Source organism: Peromyscus maniculatus, chromosome 3 (assembly GCF_049852395.1).
Source record: "Peromyscus maniculatus bairdii isolate BWxNUB_F1_BW_parent chromosome 3, HU_Pman_BW_mat_3.1, whole genome shotgun sequence".
NCBI lineage: Eukaryota > Metazoa > Chordata > Mammalia > Rodentia > Cricetidae > Peromyscus > Peromyscus maniculatus.
Genome location: NC_134854.1, coordinates 111,313,388 through 111,338,177, shown reverse-complemented (window position 1 = coordinate 111,338,177; position 24,790 = coordinate 111,313,388). Strand labels below are relative to the sequence as shown.

The 24,790-nt window shown below is 50.4% G+C and overlaps 1 protein-coding gene across 1 annotated transcript in view; it reads left to right on the top strand.

Moving 5' to 3' along the window:
* Positions 1–24,790, top strand: part of Podxl2 (podocalyxin like 2) — a 33,906-nt gene that overhangs the window by 3,159 nt on the left and 5,957 nt on the right. The window contains exons 2-4 of the mRNA XM_076567312.1: positions 6,652–6,924; positions 22,207–23,009; positions 23,487–23,561. Coding sequence (XP_076423427.1) covers positions 6,652–6,924; positions 22,207–23,009; positions 23,487–23,561 — 1,151 coding nt within the window. The remainder of the gene's footprint in view (positions 1–6,651; positions 6,925–22,206; positions 23,010–23,486; positions 23,562–24,790) is intronic.

Genomic DNA, 24,790 nt, shown 5'->3' with positions numbered 1-24,790 from the left:
CCTGGAACTCACTATGTAGATCAGGCTGGCCTCGAACTCACAAAGATCCACCTGCCTCTGCCTCCCAATGCTGGGATTAAAGGCGTGTGCCACTGCACCCAGCTAAATCAGATTCTGAGGAGGTAATGCAGAGGCTCTGAGGTGAGCGGGCCACATCTCTTCAGGACCCGTGTGGAATAAGTCCTGGATTATTCCTCAAGAGAGGAAGACCAACTTTACTCTCTCTTACTATCACTAAAGCAGTGTCTTTCCTAGCATCCCTGCCCAGACACAGCATGTGGGTAAAGCTTTACTCCTCATGGCCTTGAAGTGTGGCTTGCTCAGGCGCCCTGGGAACCTGTACACCATTCGGGGTTTAATTTGCACACACACATCCCTCATCACCTGACATTTTCTTCTTCCTGGGATGCATGAATGAGTTTTTCCAGATTGGTTTCTCTCATTTGGCTCCTTGCCATCCCCGTTCCCAGCCCTGGGGAGGCTTGCTTCTGCAAACCAGGGCTGCTGTAGCAGCTGGTAGCTTGTATACAATTTAGATTCCATTTCTCCCCCAAACTGCTAATTTCCCTGCAGACAGAGACTGTCCAATGTCCATCTTTGTACCACCAGGGAGGGCCTGGCACACCACTTGGCTCAGACCAAAAGCTCAGGAGTGACCACATGATTCTGTAGCTGACCTTCTTGTATGAATTTTACCTACAATAAGATGGCACATTCCTCATGAGCAAGTCTCAGTTTTAATTGGCACTGGATTGACAGGATGCTGTGAGTCTGTTCCACTTATTTTAAAATTAGAAAATAAGTGTTAAATAAATAAGGGCAGTTTATAGAAGTGTTTCTAAACAGGGCCCCTGTGGACCTGTGAATAAGAGATTCGTAGTGGATCGCATTCTGGAGGCACTTTGCAGGGAGGCAGAACCCTCCACCTGGACTCCTCTTGGATTTGCTGTGGGAACCCCAGGCAGAGTGTCCAAAGGAAAGGGGTGCCCTCCAGTCCTCAGCGCTGGCTTCCCTCCATGGCACTTACATCCCTTGGGGTTAGCTATGCTATCTTGAATATTGTTCTAAGCAGCTCAGCCCAGCAAATAATTGCTTCCCAAACCTCCTTCACAGAACATCTGCAAGACCTTCCTGTGGGGAGAACAGCTAATTACAGCTCTTTCTATTAACTTAATCCCATGAGTCCTCAGTGATTTCATCTGTAAAACAGGAGGGTCCGACCCGATGATTATTTATTCACTCAAGGGCTTGCTGAGCCCTGCTGTATATCAGGAACTAGACACTATGGTGTCAAGGGTCACACTATGTGCTTACCATGTGAGGAGAGTTATGATTGTCTGTTGCCAATGGCTGAGCAAACTATAGGGCCACGATTGTGATAACAAAGACTGGCACCCTGCCCAGGCACGGGACCAGGGAAGGCTGCTCAGAAAATATCTGGGGCTGGGAAGTTGGCTAGGTGGACAAGAGTGATTGCCGTACAAGTAGGAAGACCTGAGTTAGAATCCCGGCACCCACAGAAAAAGCTGAGCATGGCTGCACATGCCTGTAACCCCAGCTTTGGGGCAGACTGGTGGATCTTAGAGTTTGCTGGCCAGGGAGAGACCCTAGCTCAAGGGAATAAAGCAGAGAATGACAGACAAAGTTCATCTGACATTCTTCTCTGGCCTCTGCATGTGCATGCATACTCACACCCTCACATGCGTGCAACATGCACACACACACATGCACATACCACATATGAGGGAGGGAGGGAGGGAGGGAGGGAGAGAGAGAGAGAGAGAGAGAGAGAGAGAGAGAGAGAGAGAGAGAGAGAGCTGTGTCCAAAGGCAGGAATAAGGAACTAGGCAGGTGGGGAAGCTGGAGAAATGATTTGGCAGTTGCTAGCACTTGCTCTTACAGAGGACCTGGATTCAGTTCCCAGCACCCACATCGAGGTTCACAGTTCCAGGTCCAGGGGATCCAATGCCCTTCAGCTTGATTCCATGGGCAGTATGTGCAGGTAGTACATGCGGGCACACATTCCAGGAAAATAAAAATAAATCTTTGAGAATTAGGCATAGCACGTATAAAGAGAGCCAAGGAGATGTAATGTTCTGGAAATCCCTAGAAACTCAGTTTAAAGCATAGGGCATGAGTGGGGAATGATTGTGACTGTGGAGACTGGAGAAGAGGTACTAGGGTGTGTGAGCCCCTCTGCTGCATTAAAGGATCTGGCTGGGTCATCTTTGGGATGGGGCAGTAGGTACAGATTTGGCTGTCAGAAGGCTGTTCTGAGTTTTGCTATTCAAAATGTGGTCTGTGGACCAACAGCATTACTCATCCATACAGAGCCAGGAACACTGGGTGAGTCATGTGTACACTTAGGCCCTGGTGGCACTCTGCTCCAGAGGATGGTGCAGCGGAGAGATGTACGCAGTGAGCATTGGTAGGGAATCCTGAAATACCTAAAAGATCCATTGGGGACTGTCTCTGGAGAGAGTTGGTAGGAAGGAATCAAGGATATTCATGGGTCAGCATATTAGGAGGGTGGCGCTTAGAGAAGCCCCTCCACCTTCTTAAGATGCTAGTCTTTGAATAGACCCAAGTCCTTCCTACCAAAACTGACTTTTTGGGCTGTGAGCAGTGTGGACCTCATTCCAGTAATGTGGCCTTGACTGCTTTGTTGAAGTGTAACGTGTGGAGTGTGGGGTGTGTGTGCTCCCTTGGGGGGGCGCCGTTGTCCACCCTGCAGAATGAGATGAGGAGTGAGCATTCCCAGGTACTGCCCCAGCTCTGCTCCCCTCCTCCCAGAGCACTTCTTGCCGGGTTCCCTTCCTTCTCTTGTATTCTGCTAACACAGGCACCGTGCTGCCGTTCTGTGTGTGCGCCTTTAGGTACCTGTCACACTATGCTTTGATGATTTGGCTCCCCCCTGGGCTCCACAGGAAACTGGCGCTTTGAAGGTCAGGGGCTTATCTTTCTGATTTCTGTATCTGCCTGACCTTTGTGTAATGCCTGGTGCAAAGCTAGCATTTATAAAAAGACTTGTTGGGTGAATGAATGAGTGAATGAATGGAGTTCAGTTGCTCACACCCTATTCTGACATGGAAGAACTCCATTTATAACCTCTCTCGGTGTACCAGCAGACTGTGCCCAATTTGGGGCTGTGTAACAAATCACCCCCAAATTTTGTGACTTAGAACTTGTTAGGATGGCAAGATGGCTTAGGTAAGGACATTTGTCACAAAGCCTGATGACCTGAATTCAGCCTCCAGCCGTCATGGTAGAAGGAAAGAACTGACTCCCTAAAGTTGTCCTTTGACATCCATGCATGTGTACACACACACACACACACACACACACACACACACACACACACACACACACACACACCAGGCAGGGGGAGAATGAATACATGTGAATTTAAAAGAACAACAAAAAAAACTCCAGAAATTCTTTTTGTTATTATTTCATGTGTATGGGTGTTTTGCTTGCACATGTATCTGTGCACCATATACCACATAGTGCTGGCAAAGGCCAGAAGAGGGCCTTAGATCTCCCAGACCTGGAGTTATAGATGGTTGTGGGAAAGGATAGGGCAGACTCATGGCTTCCAGACATCTAGATGCCAGAGGGAGCTATCTTCTTGGTGTCCTCCACCGCCAGAAGAGCATGCCAATGAGTCCTTCTGACTCTCATCCCATCATAAGGAGACCCTAAGACAACTCATGTTGTTTTTCTAGTCCTGATATTATGGGGAAGAGCAATATCCACCCCATGATAGGTAGAGGGTAGTGAGCTACCATGTAGGTACTGGGAATTGAACCCATGTTCTTGGCAAGAACAGTCAGGACCCTTAACTACTGAGCCATCTCTCTAGCCCCCAAACCCAGAAATTCTTCATGTGATCCCCAAACTAGAATCATCAACCTGGGAACTTTCTAGAATTGGGGCTCATCGCAGAATAACTGTCCCCAAAGCTTATCTGTGCCTTAGCTTTCTGTTTAACTCACACATCCCGCCACCCTGTGAGTCTGTCTGTCCTGGCTCAGGGTTGAAAGGGACTGGTTTTGAACAAACTCCGTTTCTTTAGCTCATGACTCTGGGCTGGCAGTGCAGGCTGGAATCTGCTGGCACTTCTGATCTCAGCCAGACTCCTTCAAGTTCCACGTCAGCTTGTCCTGGCTGGCTCTGTCCCACGGGGCTTTGGCTGGGATGCTGCTAACCCCGCTGTTTTCTACATGGGCTCTTTTTCTAGAGCAGGCTGGCCTGGGCAGGTTGGCCAGAAGTCCTAAGAAGAATAAAGCTTGCACAACCCTCGAGGCTTGTCGTGAAGGTAGTGCAGGGGTGCAGATCTGAGGAGTGTGGACTTAGCCTCAAGGGAGGAACCACAGAGTTGAATTTCAGAGGTGTGGCCCCCTGGAGGACACCCTTCCACCTTCAGAGCCTCAGAGAAGAACCTTTCACCTGGGCGGTTTCTGTGTTAGACCCAGCAAATTGACTCACTACCCTCTACCTATCATGGGGTGGATATTGCTCTTCCCCACAATATCAGGACTCGAAAACCAACATGAGTTGTCTTAGGGTCTCCTTATGATGGGATGAGAGTCAGAAGGACTCATTGGCATGCTCTTCTGGCAGTGGAGGACACCAAGAAGATTGGAATAGCTCCCTCTGGCATCTAGATGTCTGGAAGCCATGAGTCTGCCCTGTCCTTTCCCACATGTGAGCTGGTAATGTGAACACAGGGGCACAGCGTGAGCTTCATGAAGCCAGGCCCAGCTGGCGACTTGGGACTGGTATCTGGGACAGCTAGAGATGCTCTGGAGGAGGTGTGATGATTCCCAGCTTCAGAGCCAGAATCTCCCCCAAGCCACCAGATGTACCAAAGGTAGAGCACAGCAGTGTCTCTGAGTCCTACCTTCTGGCAGGAACCACCACCCCACCACCACCCTAGGTATAACTTGGCCTCCTGCAGCTCAGAGTGAGGCCTGTGGATGAGCTTGTCAAGAGTGGACCGTCTCTGAGCCACGGAGTGGAAGGGACCAGCATGCCAGCCGTGGCCCTGTGGTTCTGCCTTGGTCTCCTCTGCCTCCACAGTCAGTCCCCAGTTGGCTCTGAGGCCACACGGGACGTTGATGAGCCCTGCTACTAACATCAACCTTTTCTTTCCTCCCCGCCTCCCTTCATTCCTCTCTCCCTTCCTCCCTTCCCATTTGGGTTTTTTTGAGACAAGATCTTACCATGTAGCCTAAATTGGCCTCAAACTTACAATCCTCCTGCCTCAGCCTCCAGAGTGCTGCGATTTCAGGTGTGAGGTCAGCCTTTTTAATGAAGGTGAAGATGCAGCCTGTTGTCCACTCTTAGGGCTTTCTAGGTGGAGGACGTCCTGGGCTTTCTTCAGGTCCCTGTACAGCAGTGCACACAGTACCTGGAGACTCGCTGGGATAAATAGCTCTGCCCACCTGCCGTAAGTGCCTCTGAGACTGGGGGCTTGGAGTGACTGTCCATGCTCTTACAATGGACACCAAGGCTGAACTGATGAATGAGCTTGGAGCCTCTCAGCTCAAGCAGGGAAGACAAGCCGAAGCTTGTTTCCTTGGTACCCTGCGTGCCTCCCCTTCTGGCCCTCTTTCTCCCCACTGACCCCAGCCAGATGCTCCCTATAGGTCAGTGTGCTATTCCTGGTCCTGGGCTGACTGACAGGTGCACAATGTACCTGACATTCTCCCAGTTTCTGCTGGAACTCTGTGGTCTTTTCCTTCAGCAGCCAAGTGCTGTCCTCCTCATCAGGGGGTGAGGTGATTAAAATTCAGATACTGTTTGTAAAGCACTTTTGCACATGGCCCTGAAAATATGAGGTCTTGTTTTTATTATAAACATCACTGAAATTTTCCCTTCATTATCATCACAGCGGGTCACAGTCCACATCCAGTGCAGGGGCAAGGGTCGGGGGGCTTGGACCTGCCCTCCCCACACCACTGATGTTTTTAGTCTTAGGAAGGACGCAGAGGGCATTTCCATCAACCTCCTGGTCTGCTAGGTGAGGAGGTGACACCCGGGAGCCTTGAGCAACTTCCCAAAGCGTGCAACGAGCTAGCTGTGAAATTGGTCAATAGTACAGTTCTGCCGTTCTCAGCGGCAGAGGGAAAGAGACGGAAGATGATCCTTTTTAATTTGTAGTCTGGTCTTTGTTTGTTTTGTCTTGAGGAATCAGGGGGGTCCACAATTCTAAATAAATGTACAGAATCACCAGCCCCGCTGAGCTTGCCCTGCAACCCTGCGTGGGTTATTAAACTGTGCGGAGGAGACCTGCTGTGATGCACATCACAACACAGGCTGGAAGAGGTTCAGGCTGGGATGCAAACTTCGAGAACATTGTCACATGAGGAGCAAAGTCCTTGGCTCGAATTTGTACCTGCAGTGCCTGGCAGAGCTACTGGACTGGGACAGAGGAGCTTTCTGAGCCCCCTGGGGATGAGGGGAGCAGGGTCATCCAGTCCTCACTCCCTGCTGGTCCTCTCGCCACTGTCACAGGGCAGGCTGAACACACTACAAGGGCATCTCAGGTCCCCCTGAAGCCCCAGTGCTGAGAGGTGTCCATCCTTGTGGTGTCTTGCCAGTCCTTGTCCTTACCAGCCTTCCTGATGTCTGGTTTTCCGTTTGCAGGAGCTTCCCTGGGTGCCTGTGCAGCCAGCATGGATGAGCCTGGCCCCGAGGGCCTCACTTCCACCTCCCTGCTCGATCTTCTGTTGCCCACTGACTTTGAGCCGCTGGACTCGGAGGAGCCCAGTGAGGCCATGGGCCTGGGCGCCGGCCTAGCTCCGGGCTCGGGCTTCCCCAGTGAGGACAGTGAGGAGTCCCGGCTCCTGCAGCCACCACAGTACTTCTGGGAAGAGGAGGAACTGAATGGCACCAGCCTGGACCTGGGTCCCACTGCAGGTAGCTCTGCTCACTTCTCTCTCTGCAGGATACCAGGAGTGGTCCATATTGGCAGGGGCCGTGGGGCAGTTCCACGCCCATCTTTTTCCCTCTGCTGTCTTCCAGGATGCCATCCATCTGCCATCAGGGCCACATCTCTGAGACTAAGTTTCTCCTTAATAGCAGCTACTGGTTACCGAGACCCAGGCACCATGCTGGCTGCATACAGCCCAGGGGCTGGTAACCAGTGGTGGAGCAAGCTGCAGCGCTTCCGGCCCTGACCTCTGCAGTGACATTCTTGGCTTGTGGGGTCCCCCTTTAAAGATTAGGAAAAGAGATCTGTGGTATGGAAATTCAGCCACAAATCTTCTTCCTAAACTATGACATACTCAAGTAGGTTTATACTTTGTGATTTAAACACAAATTGGTTAAGAGCGCTGACTGCTGTCCCAGAGGACCTGGGTTTGATTCCTAGCACCTACATGGTGGCTCACAGCTGTCGGAAGTTCCAGTTCCAGGGGATCTGATGCCTTCTTCTGAACTCCCAGGGCACCAGGCACCCACACAGTACACAGACAGCCATACATGCAGGTAAAACTCTCATGTGCACTAAAATAAAATATATAAATCTAAAAAAAGTACACAAATATTCGTGCTGTGTGGTGGCCATGTCTTTGATCCCAGACTCAGGAGGCAGACACAGGAGAGTCTCTGTGAGTTCCAGGTTAGCCTGTGAGTGAGCCTCTTGTCTCCAAGGGAGGAGGGGGAGATGAACACTGGAGAAAATTAAAAGACGAAACAAAGTTAATTCAAAGGAAATAAAGCCACCCACAATCTGACAACAGAAAACTGAAAAACTAGAACCACAAGGAACATTCTATTTTCATTTGAACTATTTCTCCAATGTATTTCCATGTTATTCATTATCTTTTTACAACCTGATTTTTTTTTTTTACACATTTCCTTTACTTTCATTTTATGTGTATGGGTGTTTTGCCAACATGTATTTCTGTGTACTGCGTTGGTGCTTGTTTCTCAAGGAGACCAGAAGATGGGGACAGGATAGATTGCCCCGAGACTGGATTACAAATAGTTATACATTATTATGTAGGTGCTGGGAATCAAACCAGGTTGTCTGGAAGAGCAGCCGGTGCTCTTGACCTCTGAGCCACCTCTCCTGCCCCTCCCACCCGATTTTTAACAGTTGTGTGGTAGCTCACACATGGCTGTCAGATGGCCCGAGATCCTCCCCTGTTGCATCCAGGTTTAGCTGCTGCGGCAATGTTCTCATACTTTTTCCACTCTCCTGGTTATTTCTCTGGGATAAACTCTAGAATGAGATCACTAGGTCAAGAGATGTCTTGGTCAGCATCCCACCCAGGAACGGAAGACAGGGAAGTCAGATAGCCCCCAGAGACAAAGCAGTGGATTTGCAAAAGTCTGGCAGGGTGTGAGAGGATCACTAAGGATCCAGGGCAGGCCGCAGATGCATGCCACCACCCTCAGGTACAAAGGAATGGGAAGGTGACCACCTGTGGCCTTCCTCCTGCTCCACATCCAGTATTCCATCTGCCCGTGACTCTTTGTCCTTACTCCCTGCCTGTCACTGAGGAGCCTGTCAGAGACAGGGCCATGGGAGCCCAGCGCTGTGACTGGTCAAGTCAGCCTGGGGCAATGGCAGAGGAGAGTTCTAGACAGTTGGAAGGCAAGTGGAACGGCTCTGCCGTCAAGTGTGTGGGTCTTTCAGGGGCTCCCCAAAATGACCTCTGGAAATATCACCTTTACTCAAGCATGCCCTCACCAGAGGAACTGAGTTCTGGGGCTTGAGATGCTTCCCACCCTGAGTTCAGTTAGCCAGATGTGATGACCCAAGCAGTCCCTGCACTCAGGCAGCTGATGCAGGAGGATCATGAAGTGGAGGCCAGCCTAGATTATATAGCAAGACCCAGTCTCAAAAAAGCCAAGGTCTGGAGATGAGGCTCAAAGGTAGAGTTGCCCCCCTGATCATGCACAAGGGCCTGTCTTCCATCTCTAGAACCCCATGAGGGGAGGGTTTTGCTCAATTTGATAGGAAAAATTGTAATGATCTTTGTAAATGGCCAAACAATATAAATATATATTCATTAATAATATATACACCATTAAATCTCTCTATGTGTGTGTATATATTCTGAACATAGATGATGTAATATATTCTATACAACATATTTTACATATAGAAATATCAAATATTGTTTTCAGGGCTGGAGAGATGACTCAGTGGTTTAGAGCACTGACTGCTCCCCAAGAGGACCCAGGTTTGATTCCCAGCACTCACAAGGTGGCTCACAACCAATCATTTGTAATCCCAGTTCCAGGGGATCCAACAGACATGAAAATGATGCATATACATGCATGCATACAAAACATTCATACACATAAAGTGAAAATAAATGAAATAAAGTTTTCGTTTTGGACTTGAAGCCTGGGGTTGAGAGAAGGCAGGTTCTGCCATTCCAACCCTGCCCACTAACAGCAGCCTGACATCAGTGAAGAATGCAAGGCTGAAGCTCCATTTCCTCATCCAGGACATGGGGTCTTCACCTTGAAGGGAAGTGTAGCTTGAATGAAGCGATGTGTTCTCAGTACTCAGCACATATTTGGCGGTGGAAAGGCCCTGCAAGTGGTTGCTACTGTTATTACTTCCACGGCTTTTCCCTACTAAGGCGTTCATTTTTTTTCTGCCACTGTGCAATCTTGGTATAGAAGAAAGAAAATATGTCTCTGTCATTTACAAACAGAAACATTTTTACAGTTTGTCAATTCCTTTTTTTAAGTTTTAAAGATTTTGTTTATTTACATGCTATGAATTTGCCTTTTTTTAATGCGTAACGTGTGTGTGTGTGTGTGTGTGTGTGTGTGTGTGTGTGTGTGTGTGTGTGTAGTGCCCAGGGAATCCAGAAGAGGGCATCATATCCCCTGGAACTAGAGTTCCAGGACATTGTGATCTGTCCATGTAAATGCTGGGAATGTAACCCAAATTCTCTGAAAAGCAGCCAGGGCTCCAGCCCCTTGAAAATGGTTTTATATTTAAATGTTTTTGTTGCTTTCTGCTGCTTTGTGTTTAGAGAAGTTTTTCTCTTCCTGAGATATGTGCCGCTCTTCTGTGTTTTTGTCCTTTTATATTTAACGATTTTAGCGTATTGTGGGAGATAGAGACCCATGTTAGTTACTTTTCTTGTAACTGTGACCAAATACTCTCCAAGAAGCGACTTACGGGAGGAAGGGTTTGTTTGGGCTCAGAGTTAAAGGGGATACAGCCCACCATGGGGGGAAGATGTGGCAGGCGGCTCCGTGGTGGCAGTAGTGTGCATCCGGGACACCTCGCCTGATCACCTCTTGGAGGAAGAGGCAATAGAGAGTGGAAAGGAAGTGTCCAAGCCCGCCCCTAACAGCCCTCTTCCTCCAGCTAGACTCCACCTCACAGCCCTCTTCCTCCAGCTAGACTCCACCTCCTGAAGGTCTCACAACCTCCCAAAATAGTGCCATTGAGGGGGGGGGGTAACAACGATGACCAAGTGTTCAGATGGGAGTTTATGGGGACATTCCCATCCACACCACCAGGGGGCCTCATCCTCTTTATGGGCTTGTGACTCATCTTTTCAGCAGTCCTGCCCATGTTCTGTACTGGGCAGTCTGATGCCCTGGGCCTCTAAGGCTCTTCATGCTGTAGAGAGGCAGGCAGGTGGTGGGTAGGAGAGCGGCAGGCATGCTTGGGACTGACTCCTGGGGTCATAACAGGGCCTGAGTCCAGGGAAGGTTTGTGTCTCCTTCCTGGGCTTCTCCAGGCCTCTTGACAAGAAGTCTCACCATCATCCACTGAATTCGAGCCATGTCATGGTTTCTAAGTCTCAACATGGCTCACTTGGTGTTCCTATCTTCTCATCTCTGCCGCACCAAGTGACGGTACACAGTCCTTGCATGGCAGGAAGGGAAGACAGAGACAGGCAGCCACACCGCTGGCCTCTTGACTGTGGCCTTGCTGGTGGCCTTCCCTCTCCCATGGTGTCTGGCCTTTCTACTCCACAGGATCCCAAGGAGCAGCTGCCTTCCTGTGCAAACACTGGATGAACCCTAGTAATAGACAGTGTAGCCTATACGTCCAGCCCACCAGAAACGGGTCTCCACAGTGCAACCTCGCCTCCTCCACTGCCCTCTCCTGCCTGGCAGAGCTGAGCTGAGGGGCTATGCAGGGCTCTCCTGTGACTAGCATCAACCCTAGTATCCTATTCTAACTGGCAGTGGCTCAAGTCTGCTCCTTCAGCAGTTCTGGTTCTTCCCATCCCATTGGCTCCGGAAGATCTTTTGCACCCTGGCTTCCTAGTTGCTAGGTAACCGTCCTTCACTACCCAGCTCAATGGGGGACAGTCACTCTATCCATGAACAGATGCTTGGGGCTGTGATGCGGATAGTGCCCTGTCCTTGGTGTGTAGCCTGGCAGGTAATATGGGGCTAAGTGTCCCATCCCATCCCACTCTCCACTGCTGGGTGAAGGTACCCCACTTTCCAATCCCTCTGCTGGAAAGGTATCTCTTCATGCCATTAGCAGGCCCTAAGCACACTTTCCATGCACTGCCTGGCCGGGCATTTCTGTGAGAGGGATGAGGTGGGAAGAGAGGTAGGGTCTAGGCTGGCAGGGGGTAGGCAGGCTGATATTCAGGAGGATCCAAAGGGCAGTGTATCACTCACCACCACTGCTTTGTTCCGCTCTTGCACCTGAGGAGTCAGAGTCCTACACCCCAGGCTTGAGGAGGTGAGCTGTCTCAGAGCGGCTCTTTCGGCCGCTGTCCTTCCAGAAGAGCAGACAACAAAGTGGGGTGGGGTGGGGGTGTGAACGTATCCACACCCCCAGCGAGCTCGAGGTGGCGTTAAAGCGAGTGATAAACAATTGCTGTTGTTTTGTCCAGCCTTAGCTGCTTTCTGTTGTAGGATTAGAAGGTTCTGGAAGCCAGACCTCCATGGTGGAAGGCCACACCTGGGAGGGCTTTGGGCCTCATGGTCCTGTGGCAGAACAAAGCTGGAGAGGGGCAGGCCTGAGCTGCTGTGTGACACTAATGTGTGCTAATGACACTAAGCCATCCAGAAGGGGGAGCTCCAGCCCTAATGGTTTATTAAAGGCTCATTAGTACTGTCATAACCACAATTAAACCCTCTCCCTCCCCGTAGGTAGCCCACACTGCTAGAACTCAATCCTCCTGCCTCAGCCTCCTAAATGCTATGGTTACAGGTGTACAACACCCACAGCTGGCTTCTGGACAATAAATGTCAAAGTGAGTTTCAGAGGGGTTATGCAGACCATGGCACATCCCAAGACTGCCCTGGCTGTCACCCTGTGTGCACTTCCTATTCTGAGACAGGACCTGCTTCTGAGACGGTCCCAGGGAAGAATTCAGAATCCTGCCAGAGAAGGGATGGATGACCCCTGGAGGCCAACAGGTCAGGGAAATCCCATTCACACAGAATCACAGGCTTCTATGGAAAAGGGACTCTGTGGGCCTATGGAACAAGAAACAGGCTCGCAGTACCAGCAGGAGACGCAATTTGCCATCCTGGGCTGTCTGGACCACCCTTCTCCATCTTGTTCTATTGGCTTCACTCTGGGTAGACTGCCCAGAAAAGTCACTGTCCCTTAGTGACCACCATAGAAAGTGAGCGCTGCATTCCCAGGACCAGAAGAGAGTCAGGTTGGTTCAGATTGGGTCCTGAAACTTTGCCTGTCCTGTCCCAAGACCAGAATTCTCTGAATGGCAAGGGTTGGGGTAAGCTACCCCTAAAGCCGGTGGGTGGGGGGTCCCTTAACTCCAAGAAGAGGGGAGATGTGTCCCCAGAGGAGAAGTGGAATCACACTCACAGAAAGAGGGGCAGCGGAGAGGGCATGAGCAGCAGGGCCTTGGGCAGACCCGTGATTCCTAAGGGCTTTCACTCTGAGCAGCTCATGGATTGCAGAAGCAGGGCAGCCACTATCACTGTTTTATAGCTAAGGAAACTAGGTCAGAGATTTAAAAGTGGCACTACATTACCCCGAGAAGAGGCAGCAGAGCTAAATCTCAAATCAGCCACCCTTCCCTAGATGGAATCGTTCTTACTAGACTTCGTTAATTACGCCTGCCTGGAGTGGAGCTTGTAGAAACCAGACGCCAAGGCAGCTGTCTGCTGGGGCCTGGAGGTGGTTTCCTACCACAAATCCTCGCCGAGCCATAGCTGCTGCTGCGCGGTCTGAGCTTGCAGTTACTGTACCCGCGTGAGTCCGTTCACTGGGATGGACAGGCCCATAAGGCAGAGCCAGCTGCCGGGCACTGAAGGAACACTTGTACCCCGACCGCAGGAATAAAGCTCTTCATGTTTATGCTTGTAATAAATACTAGCATATAAATCCTTTAAAATGCAAATAAAAGAAGAAAATAGAATTGGCCCACATTCTTATCACCTAAAGTTACCGAACAATATCGTGTTGGTGTCCCTTCAGACTTTTTTTCCCTTATAGGAAATAGATTTTTTTAAAGGCTTTGGCACTAAACAGCTGTGGTACACACACCTCCGGGGTCTAATCATGAGCATCACTGTCCTGGGCCAGCAAGCACTCCTGGAACTTCGCAGTGAGGGCTGATGGTGTCCCGGGGTCCAGCAAGGTGCTTCACTCTTCGCCAGCACCCCGCCTTCCACTGCAGGGAGCTGGAGGGTGCGAGGCTTTGTTTTTGAGTCAGGGTCTCATTCAGTATCCCCGACTGGTCTTGAACTCTAGCAATTCTCCTGCCTCAGTTTCCCAAGAGACCCTATCTGTGGGCTCTAAGCTTTCACTGTGTGAACTGAGCTGTGGTAGATCCTGAAAACATAGGTGTGGCCCCTTGATTGGCTCTAGGGGGCTAGAGTTCCAGGTTTAGATTTCTTTTAAATTGTATTACATATTTTACATATTTATTTTGTGTACACGTGTGTATTTTGCATATTCACCTGTATGTGAGCATGTTTCTGTGCATGTGGAGGTCAGAAGACAGTTTTCTGGCGTCAGTTCTCTTCCCCTACCTCGTGGTCCTGGGAATAAAACCCAGGCTTGGTGGCCCGTGCCTTCACCCATCGATCCATCTAGTTGCTATAGGCTTTTTTCTTTTCTGTGCTGGGCTTGGAGCCTGGGACCTCCTGCGTGTGAGGCCAGCACACCACTAAGTGAAAACCCAGCCTTGGCTTCTCTTTCCTCAAATACTGTTGAGGCTGGTCATTAGAAAGTCAGCTGAGTCGTACTGATGGCCTCTCTCCTTTGCCCCTATGTTCTACACACATCTCTCTTGGCTTTTGGGTGTTTTCGTTTTAACACTCGCTTGAATGGCTGGCTGGCAGGTGCACTAAGGGGACAATTTTCAGGGATTTGACATTAACCAGAAAGGACATTTAAAGTGAACTTTCAAGGTCTCTGGCCCTGTTGCCTGTTTTAATTCCAGGCCTTGAATAGGGAGGTCAGTCTATTAATATTTCAGCTAACGCCGAATGTGTTTAGTGCAGACACTCTGCCCTAGGGAGAGGGACAAAAGAGGTCCAGTGGCCATAGTACATTGAAGGCGGGACTCGTACAAAGCTCGGATGAAGCTGAGGAGAGACATACAGCACGATATATTTAGAAAGCAAACACCAGCTCAGTGGTGAGGTTAAAAGACAGAAATAGAAAGGAGCAGAGGAGCAAGCCGTTTGAGGAGAGCAGAGTTCACAGAGCACGTGCTGGGTGCCAGTGAGCCAGCCCGCAGGATCTCTGGGAGCTGCCCTGTGGAGCCTGCTCTTCTGCCCCAGGGACCCCTCATCTGGTGCCTCACACACAAAGGTCAGAACTCACTGGGCAGGCACTGTTGGGTCTCTGCTCTCAGAAAGAGCTCTTAGATTCAACTGTGTTCATTCGGGTGTGGGGGTGCACGCCTTTAACCCCAGCACTCAGGAGGCAGAGACAGGCAGATCTCTGAGTTCAAGGCCAACCTGGTCTACAGAGTGAGTTCTAGGAGAGTCAGGGCTATACAGTGAAACCCTGCCTTGAAAAAAAAACAACAAAAGCAGAAAACCCCACGGGCTTTCCAAGGACAGGAATATCCACAGGGAAGCTTGAGGATAAGAGAAAGTCTAGTCCCTTGGCCTCAGGATAAGGATGGTAAAATTGGAAGCAACTTGGAGAATATGAACATTCCTCCCCGCAGGACACTTAACGGGAGGTTCTCAGTGAGTAAAAAAGAAATTGGCCTAAGCTGCAAAGCGTCCCAGTTGGGGTAAAGAAGGTAGGAAGAAAGAAAGGCAGCAGGAGAGAAAGACTTTTTAAAGGAGGCCCGGTGAGGCTTTCAGTGTTAGAGGCTCGTGTGGCTGGAACCTAGTGGTGACCGTCACAGCTGCCCCTGCAGCCACTGCTCTCTTTCAGTGGGGCACAAGGGGTGTGCAGTGTGACTCCAGGAGATTTCTGGGAAGGCGAAGGCAGGCGTTCACTGCTTTTCCTGTTGTGATAAGAAAATGCCTCACAAAGGCAACATGAAGGAAGGGAGGGTTTATGGTGACCCACATTCAGAGGTTGCAGCCCGTCATGGTGGAGAGGACACGGTGTCGGGAGGCTAGAACAGCTGGTCACATTGCCGTACGCCCAGGAATGCTTCAGCTCAGTTCACTCTTTCCTTTTTATGCAGTCTGGGACTCCTGCCATGGGAGAGTTTGGCCACATTAACGATGGGTCTTCCCACTCATTTAACCCAATCGAGAAACTCCCCCTCCCCAGACATGGTTTATTTCCATGGTGGTTCTAAATCCCATCAGGTTGGCATGTAAGATGAGCTGTCCCAGACTCCCTCTCATTTGTTAAGCTATGTGGTCATCTCAGGAACACTATCCCACCATGGAGGGTGGGTGTGGGGTACATAGACCCCAGGTCATTTCCTGAGGTGAGGACTCCTAGAATTATGGCTCCTGCCTGGACCTCTAAAGCAGCCTCTTCAATGACAGCCCCAGCTTTCCACCGGTGGACGGGAAAATGACAGTTGGTCACGCCCCTTCTTGTGTGGGTCCTGAGTCTGGGTGTTGAACAAAATGACTCTGAAGTGTCTTTAACTCCACAGAAGCTGGAGCGCCACAGTGCTGACAAGCTTCTTCACACTCAGGCCATGTTTTCCACTCCTGGGCTCTTCTTCATCTGAGAAGCAAGTCTTCAGTCTGCAGGATTTGGAAACCACGTTGTCTAGGACCTAGGGAACAGTTAGTTTCAAACTAAAGCCACCAGGTGGCGCTGTAATTTTACAGCATTGTTCCCTTGCATACCAGAAGAAAGTCGGGTAGCCTCGGTGCCATTTAGGAAGTGTCCGATCGTTCTGGGCCGCTGTGTCTTGTGACCTAGCTTGATCTTGTTGGGGTGGTTCAAGTCTGAGAGATCATTCACCTCTCTTCAGTGGCCCCCACTCTGAGGATGACTTCTTGGGCACAGGCTCGCTGGGGAACGGCCCTTTGTCTCCTGGGCAGTCCCTAGTTGTCGGCTGTGGCTGCATCTGGGTGCCTTGGGTACTCTGATGTGTCTCAACCTCAGGTAGGCTTTTGGATTTTGGCTTCAGCCTGAGGGGCTGCTGCAGGGACTCTAGTAATCTGAATTCAGGTGCCTGGAGCAGATGGACCAGGACAGTTGGAGCCGGCCTGGAGCTGCTGCAGTTCACAGATGTGGCCCTAGAGGGCGACCGCGTGCTGTGTTTGCAGCTCTTCCTCTGGCTAGTCATCACAGTTACTTGTTTTTTTATTTGGCTAGTTCTTTGCCGTGCTGGCATGGAAGAGCCTTGTGCCTCCTAGGCAAGTGTCTGCACCATCTCCACCTCTCCTTTCCACGATCCTTTCATCCTTTGCCATAGGCATCCCCTCTTGAAGCTTTAGCGTTTTTACAAACCCGATTTTCACTGCAGTCTAAGTCTTTCAGCTCTGCCAGAGCCTCTCCTACCTCATAAGGATCTCGCTCCACTGTGGGGGCGCAGCAAAACCAGTTCGTGAGGTCCCAACTTGTCTTGGTCTACTCTCTCTTGCAGTGATGAACGCCATGGCCACAAGCAAACTGGGGAAGCAAGGGTTTAATTGGCTTACGCCTTTACATCACAGTCCATCCTTGAGGGACGTTAGGGCAGGAACCACGGAGGAAGCTGCTTACTGCCTTGTCCCCCATGGCTGGCTCAGCCTGCTTTCTTACACAGCCCAGGACCGCCAGCCTGGGGTGGCACTGCTCACAGTGGGCGGGGCCTTCCCACATCAATCATTAATCAAGAAAATGCCCCACAGACATGACCACAGAGCAATCTGGTGGAGGCATTTCCTCAGTTGAGGTTCCTGCTTCCCACGTGACTCTTAATTTGTGTCAAGTTGACAGAGACTGCCCAGCACACTGCTGAATCAGCTTCTTAACTCTCCTGTGACCACGGACCTATTCAGCCCTCTCATGCCATCAAACGCCTTTCAGACCCGATTCCCCCGGGAAAGTCTGTCTTTCCCCTCTTGTCTCTCAGAGTCCGGTATTCACAGAGACCTCAGCTAGTAGTAATACTAAGTGTCTGCCAGGGACCGGTTAGCCTTGCATGGCTTCAAGTCATCTTGCTTTTGTCTGGAGGGATGCATAGTGGCTACATTATTCAGGTTCCACAGCACCCATGCCTCCTCCAGCCACCTCACAAGCCAGCCTGTGAGGAACTCTTTGATGTAAGAGTCCTTCCTGAATCCCGCAGTCCAGAGGCAGCACAGCCCATAAGCCCCAAAGATTCCTGGAAGCCGTTAGTAAGGCCCTGTCTGCGTGCTGATTCTTAGATTTTTCCCTTCCTCTGTAGTAGAGGTTGGACCTGTGGGCTGTCTTCTCTCCCTCGGCTCTTCCTCTCCTCTTCACTGGTTCTCCCCGACAGTTCTCAGGAAGAGCTCTTAGCACAGATCTAATCCATACTCCCTCTGTGTTGTGTCTCACCATGTGTACAGATTTCTTGGGCACACCCCCCCCTCCCACCCCCCACCCTTTGTGACAAATCAGAGGCTGTCGCAGACGACAATATCCGTGTGTCCTTTCCCTGCCGTCCTTCTCTCCGTAGGCAGGACAGTCCTTTCTGGGCAGATGGGTAGCTTCCATGGCCTGTCTGAACATAGCACAGGCATTCCGTGGCCGCAGACTGCCCAGGTTCCCATCTCATTCACGCTACTGTCAGGGATCACAGTATTCGCTCTAGTCATTATCTGTTGGGGGGGCGGACCCCAGCCATCAAGGGGCCACATCACCCCATGCAACATGGAGGAAGACATTCACCCTGGGATTCCTCAGAATGTCCCCCTCTTAGGGAGCGGCCTCAGTTTACCTATGTCGTCACCCATGGCAGAGACAGTGCTACTGCCCTCCCCCAAACTCAGCTCTGGTTTATTTGTGACCCTGTTCCCGAGTGAGCCAACAGAGCAGAGAAATGTAGCCACCCAAGTCCTGCTGAGTTTAATCGGGTAACTTACAGGAAACACCAGGGAATAAGAGTCTCCCTCCCCCAGCAGTTGTTAACGGCTTATATATTCTCAGAGTGGGGAGGGGACTCGGGTGCCTCATGAGGCCTCCACATCGAGCATGAATGGGCCTGCGAGTGTGAGAGTCGACTGTGGGTAGGCACGGCTACTTTGGGTTCCATGCTCCCCACCTACCCCATTTGGGGATTACTTTAGTCACGAAGCCCCCTTGAGGACTTCCTCACCTGATGGAACTCTGGTGAGGAGGGCTCCCCCTAATGAGGTTACTGCCCTGCTACCCACTGGCTGCCTCAAGTATTCCCGGAAGGCTCTTTTGAACCCCGCTCTGGACTCAGCAGCTCTGTCGGGGCCACAGTGCTGATGTCTGTCATCTGCTAAGCTGGCATTCTGCATCAGCTCTGCCTCCAAGGGGCCTGTCCTGAATCTTCCCTTCTCTCCCCACACTCACTCTCTCTGCTCTGTGTCTCCTGAGGCACTGCAGTGAGTTCCCTGACCTGTACTTTGATCTGTCAGGCTGGATCATCCCAGTGGGCTCTTGTGAGGACTTGGTGATGTTTCCCTAAGCAGCCAACACACCCTCAGACTACTCCCCAGGATTCCTATGAAGCGGCCCTCCAGCCACTTCAGTTATGGTTGATACATTGCATCGTAGTTTTCAATAGGTCTAACAATTGTAAGTTCTTGATTGTATCGAAGTTTTGTTTTGTTTTAAGATAGGGTCTTTCTATATAGCTTAGGCTGGCCTCAAACTAATGGCAATCCTGCCTCAATAGGCATGTTTTGTAACACTTGGCATACAGTTTTTTTTGTTTTGTTTTGCTTTTGTTTTTAAGCTATTTATTTGCTTATTCTCAAGGCCTAGGCTGGCCTTGAACTTGCTCTTTAGCTTGTACTTAGGATCTGCCAGCTTCTAACTCTGGAGTACTGCATTACAAGAGTATCCACTATGCCTGGCTGTAGTAAGGCACTTTTATTCTTTCATGTTCATGTTTTTGAGGGGTTGCTTCCTCTTGGGTCTCTGGAAACTGAATACGACCTTCTCATTGTCTCCTGTTTGCTGTGTTCACGCCGTTCTCCAGGCCGCTGCTTGGCTCGCTCACCGCTGTTTCTTGGGGCTGGTTTCCCCAAATGTCTTGTGAGTCCTCATGGTTCGTTTGTGCTTTACAAAGGCAACACTAGGCTGCTTGGTTTCAGGGGTGCCATGGGTTTCCTCCGTGGGTGTGTGGTCCCTGTCCCCTGGAGGTCATAGATGCCTCCTTGTGTGGGGAGCTGGCTACCTTCTCTCCAGGCTGTGTGCTGTGCAAAGCTGGAGGAGGAGGGCCTTGAGGGACCAAGGCTCCACTTCTTAGAACACACACATAAGAAACAGCAGCCAGGATATTCTAATTGCTCGTATGTGTCTCACGGGGCTTCCCATTGTTGCTAAGATGGCTCAGATTCTAAGCCGGACCTTCTTTGTTGCTATTTTGTTTTTTGAAACGGTCTAATTCTGTAGCTTAAGCCGGCCTGGAACTTACTGTGTGACCTAGGCTGGCCTCAAATTCATGGCAGTCTTCCTGCCTCATGGTAGCATTACAGGAGCGAGCCACCATATAAGTCATGCTTTTTACTACAAGGAAACAACTTTTTTTGTTTTGGCAATTGTTCTTCTCAGCTCTCTCTAGATTCTTGTTCTATTTTTACCAACTGCTTCCTAGACCTACAGTACCACTTCTATTCTGAGATTTATTGTATTGACAGTCTTCTTGTGTTTCTTAATTTCCCATGTCTCTTTTTCCCCCAGAAGACACCCTCGAATAACTCTCTGAGAATTCATGGAGAGTAAAACATTTAAGTCCTTGCATGTATGAAATGCCTTTATTTGGCAACCATAATTGAAAGATAGTTTAGCTGTGCATAAAATTCCTAGTTCAGAACAAACTTCCTGGTCTGGGAACATAGCTCGGTGGTAGAGCTCATGATGAGCATGTGTGAAGTCTGGGTCCTTCCCCAACCCCATGAGAGAGAGAGAAGAGAGAGAGGAGAGAGAGAGAGAGAGAGAGAGAGAGAGAGAGAGAGAGAGAGAGAGAGAGAGAGAGAGAGAGACACTATGGATACATGTTCATATGTGTACATTTGGTACATATGTGCATGTGAAGGCCAGATGTTAATATTGGGTGTCTTCCTCAATCATTCTCCACCTTATTATCTCCTTTTCCTCTTTTGAGGTGGGGTTTCTGAATCCAGAGCTCAATTACTTGGCTAGGCTAGGTTGAATGGCTAGTGTGTAGCAGGAATCTTAAAGAGTCTTATTAATAAGAGCGAACCTGCTTTCTACCATCACTCCCTGGGATTAAAGGCGTGAGTCACCATGCTTGGCTGTATCCTTGAACAGATGGATTTCTGCCCCTGGAATGCTAGGATTAAAGGCATGTGCTACCACTGCCTATCCTAAGTATCTAGTGGCTTTTCTGTTCTCTGACCTCAAATAAGTTTATTAGAGTACACAATATTTTGGGGAACACAATACCACCACACTAGTGAGCACCAGGAATCTACCTATCTCTGCCTCCCCAGCCTGGAATTACAGATGAGCATCATCAAATTTGGCCTTTAAAAAAAGATTTATTTTTATAAGTGAGTGTGTGTGTGCGCGCTTGAGTGTATGTATGTATACCACATGTGCAGTGCCCACAGGGGCCAGAAGAGGGCGTTGTATCTTCTGGAACTTGACTTCCAGGCAGTTGTAAGCCCCCGATGTGGGGGCTGGGAACTGAACTGCTGTACTCTGGAATAGCTGCAAGTGCTCTTAACTTCTGGGCCATCTCTCCAGCCCTACACCTATCTTTTTATGTGGGTGCTGTACCTTCAAACACAGGTCCCATTACTACGGAGACTCTCACTGCCATGAACCCCTTGCCATGATGGTCTGTACCCCTTCAAATTATGAGTCAGAACAAATCTTCCTTTAGATTTCTTCTGGTCATGACGAAAGTGACTAATACGTTACTGTAACCTGTTTCCTTCAGTCTCATCTTGTTTTGTTTGGGAGATTTTATATATCTGTGTAGTGGTATTTGCTCCACCCATGACCTTGGGCTACATGGGGCCCAAAGGAGGCAGTACTTCCTGGCCTTGTAAGTGACCTCTCATAAGGGGTTGGAGAAGGGTCACATGCCCTGCTCCCTGCTCCTGCTTGCAAGGTGGATTCACTCACTCAAGGTTACAGAAAGGAGTAGACAGAAGTCGTCCTCTGATCTGACCAGGAGCGAATCCGAGTGAATCCACCTTGCAAGCAGGAGCAGGGAGCAGGGCATGTGACCCTTCTCCAACCCCTTATGAGAGCTCATGTATAACGACGGGAAGCACCGCCTCCTTTGGGCCATATAGCCCAAGGGCATGGGCCGAGCAAATACCACTACATGTGTGAGTGTTTTGCCTGCACTTATGTCTGTGCACCACGTGCATGCAGTACCCTTGAAGGGCAGAAGAACATGTCGGCTCCTCTGGAACTGGAGTTCTAGATGGTTGGAAGCTGCAGTGTGAGTCTGGGTATTGAACCAGTGCTCTTAACACCAAGCCACATCTCTAGCCCCTAAATTTATATTATATTTTTATTACTATAAGGGGAAGCGTGAACAGCCAGCTCCCTGTGTCCCGGTGGTGGGCTGGCTTCATTCTCCTCCCCAGCTCACTTCCCATTCTCCAACACTGCCCATCATCTGGCATCCCTGTATCCTTCCATCCCCATGGCAACACCACTCTTCTTTTACTCTGATGAAGTCTGTGAGCTAGCTCTCCATCTTTCCTTAGACTATGTCTTCCCAGACCTGACCGAGAAGGTGGCTTCCATGGAAGATCCAGGCCAGGTTCAAGACCTGCCAAACCTCCCCTCCATCCTGCCCAAGACGGATCTTGCTGAGCCTCCCTGGCATATGCCTCTGGAGGAGGAGGAGGAAGAGGAAGAGGAAGAGGAGGAAGAAGAGGAGGAGGAGGAAAAGGAAGAAGAGGAGAGGGAGAAGGAAGAAGCAGAGGAGGAGGAAGAACTGCTCCCCGTGAGCGGGTCCCCAGAAGGAACCACCATGCAGGCCCACGACTCTTCACCTAGTGTCAGCAGCCCCAGCAGCCAGGGTCCTGGGGCCAACAGACACAGGCAGGAGGATTCTGGGGACCGGGCCACATCAGGCATGGAGGTGGAGAGCAATGTGAAGCCTACTTTCTCAATGCCGTCAGTTACCCCAAGTACAGTGGCCCTGGGGGATCAGAACTATAGCCAGGAGTTTGGGGGCACTGAGTGGCCGGCTGGGGGGCTGGGGGTACAGTCTGAGGTCACCCAGGGAGCTGGTGAGGAGGCCACCCTGGGAGCAGCTAGCTTAGATGGCCAGCAGGGGGCACTGCCACCCTCCTCATTCCCACAGACAGTGGCTCCACGTGGGACTGAGGTCTCCAGTGAGGGTCACCTTTACCCCAGCACCCCAGACTCTTTCCCACCTGGACCCCAAGACACAGAATCAACCCCTTCCTCTGCTACCTGGGGACAAGAAGGTCTCAGTGAGAAGCCCCTGGAGGGCCTGGCAGCCGAAGCTCACTCACTAACACCGTGGGACTCTACTCAGGTAAGCCAGAGGTGCAAGCTACCCTCTGTGTAAGGATATCTACTGTCCCCAGGGTCCTCAGGCTGTCAGCAGCAGAGCGATGTGGTGGGGGCTGACCACACCTTTCCCGCCTCAACTGTTAGCACTCACGTACCCAAGTCATTGTTCATACACACAGGCTGGGTGTGTGTGTGTGTGTGTGTGTGTGTGTGTGTGTGTGTGTGTGTGTGTGTGTGTTCAGTCCCCAGAAGTTCAAGGGCAAAAGGACATCACAAACAGTGAAGCATCTGGACAGGCCAAGCCTCTCTCTTCATTTATGACCCCGTTTAGTCTTGGGGTGGGTTCCCTGGCATGGCAGCTCAGGAGGACATCGTTGTCTTCAGACCTCAGGCCTGCACCTCCTCCTGCTCTCCAGAGGTCTCTCCAGAGGTCTCTCCAGCGGTCTCTTCTGAGGTCTCTCCTGAGGCCTCCGGGTCTTGCTTTCTGTTTCCTGCACAGGTGATCTGCAAGGATTGGAGCAACCTGGCTGGGAAGAACTACATCATCCTGAACATGACGGAGAACGTAGACTGTGTGAGTGCTGAGCTGGCCACATGGAAGGGCCAGAGGGGCAGAGGGAGGTGCCACAGTGGGGCTGTGAGAGGCCAGCCCAGTCCTGAGCTGAGCCAGCACCTACCACTTAGGGAAAACCAAAAAGAAGTCTTTCCTACTTAAAAATTCTAGGGCTCTTTTCTTCCTTGCTTCCTAGAGTTTTGGGTTTTGTTTTTTTCTTTCTAGCCCAGGCTGACCTCAAACATACTTATGTAGCCAAGGGTAAGTTTGAACTCTGATCCTCCTGCCTCCACCTCTCCAGTACTGGGATTGCAGGGCCTGGTTTTTTTTTTTTTGTTTGTTTGTTTGTTTGTTTGTTTGTTTTTCGAGACAGGGTTTCTCTGTGTAGCTTTGTGCCCTTCCTGGGTCTCGCTCTATAGACCAGGCTGGCCTCGAATTCACAAAGATCCGCCTGCCTCTGCCTCCCGAGGGCCTGGTTTTATTCAGTGTTAGGGATCAGACTCAAGGTCTCATGCATGCTAGGTAAACACTTTACCAATTGAGCTGCATCCTTGGCCCCTCCCTCGTCTCAGTTTGAAGGGACTTTTTCTTCCTGTGCACTACATGCCTTATTCTCTAATGAGATCAAGACCTGTTCTTTTGTCTGTAGGGTTTTGTCAAGACAGATCTTGCTATATCAGCTAGGATAGCTTAGAATCTCTGGGTTCGATCAAACCTCCCACACCCACCTTCCACGTGCTGGGACTGCAGCCAAGTACCACTGTCGTCCAACCATATCTTTTTTAAAGAGTTGTTTTCATGTGGGGTACAGTGCCACATGCCTGCAATACCAGCACTGTGGCCGCCGAGACAGGGGAATCAGAGGTTCAAAGCCAGTTTGGGCTACATAGTGAGATGCAGTCTCAGAAAGGATGTTTACCCCACCCCAGTCACTTTATCTCTTCTTGAGCTTTTTTATAAACAACATCTGTTGGCGTTTGTTCATAACTCTCTGGGGGGGGGGGAAGAGAGAGAGAGAGAGAGAGAGAGAGAGAGAGAGAGAGAGAGAGACAGACAGACAGACAGACAGACAGACAGACAGACAGACAAACAGAGGCAGAAATGCCCTCAAAGCCTTGCATAGCTCATGTGCTAGGCCATCAGTCACTGAGCCAGCCATTTATGGGCTCCCGATGGGATATGGAACCTTCATGTGATCAAGATGGTGTCCTATCTTACTCTGTTGGGGTGATAAAACATTCAGACAAAAA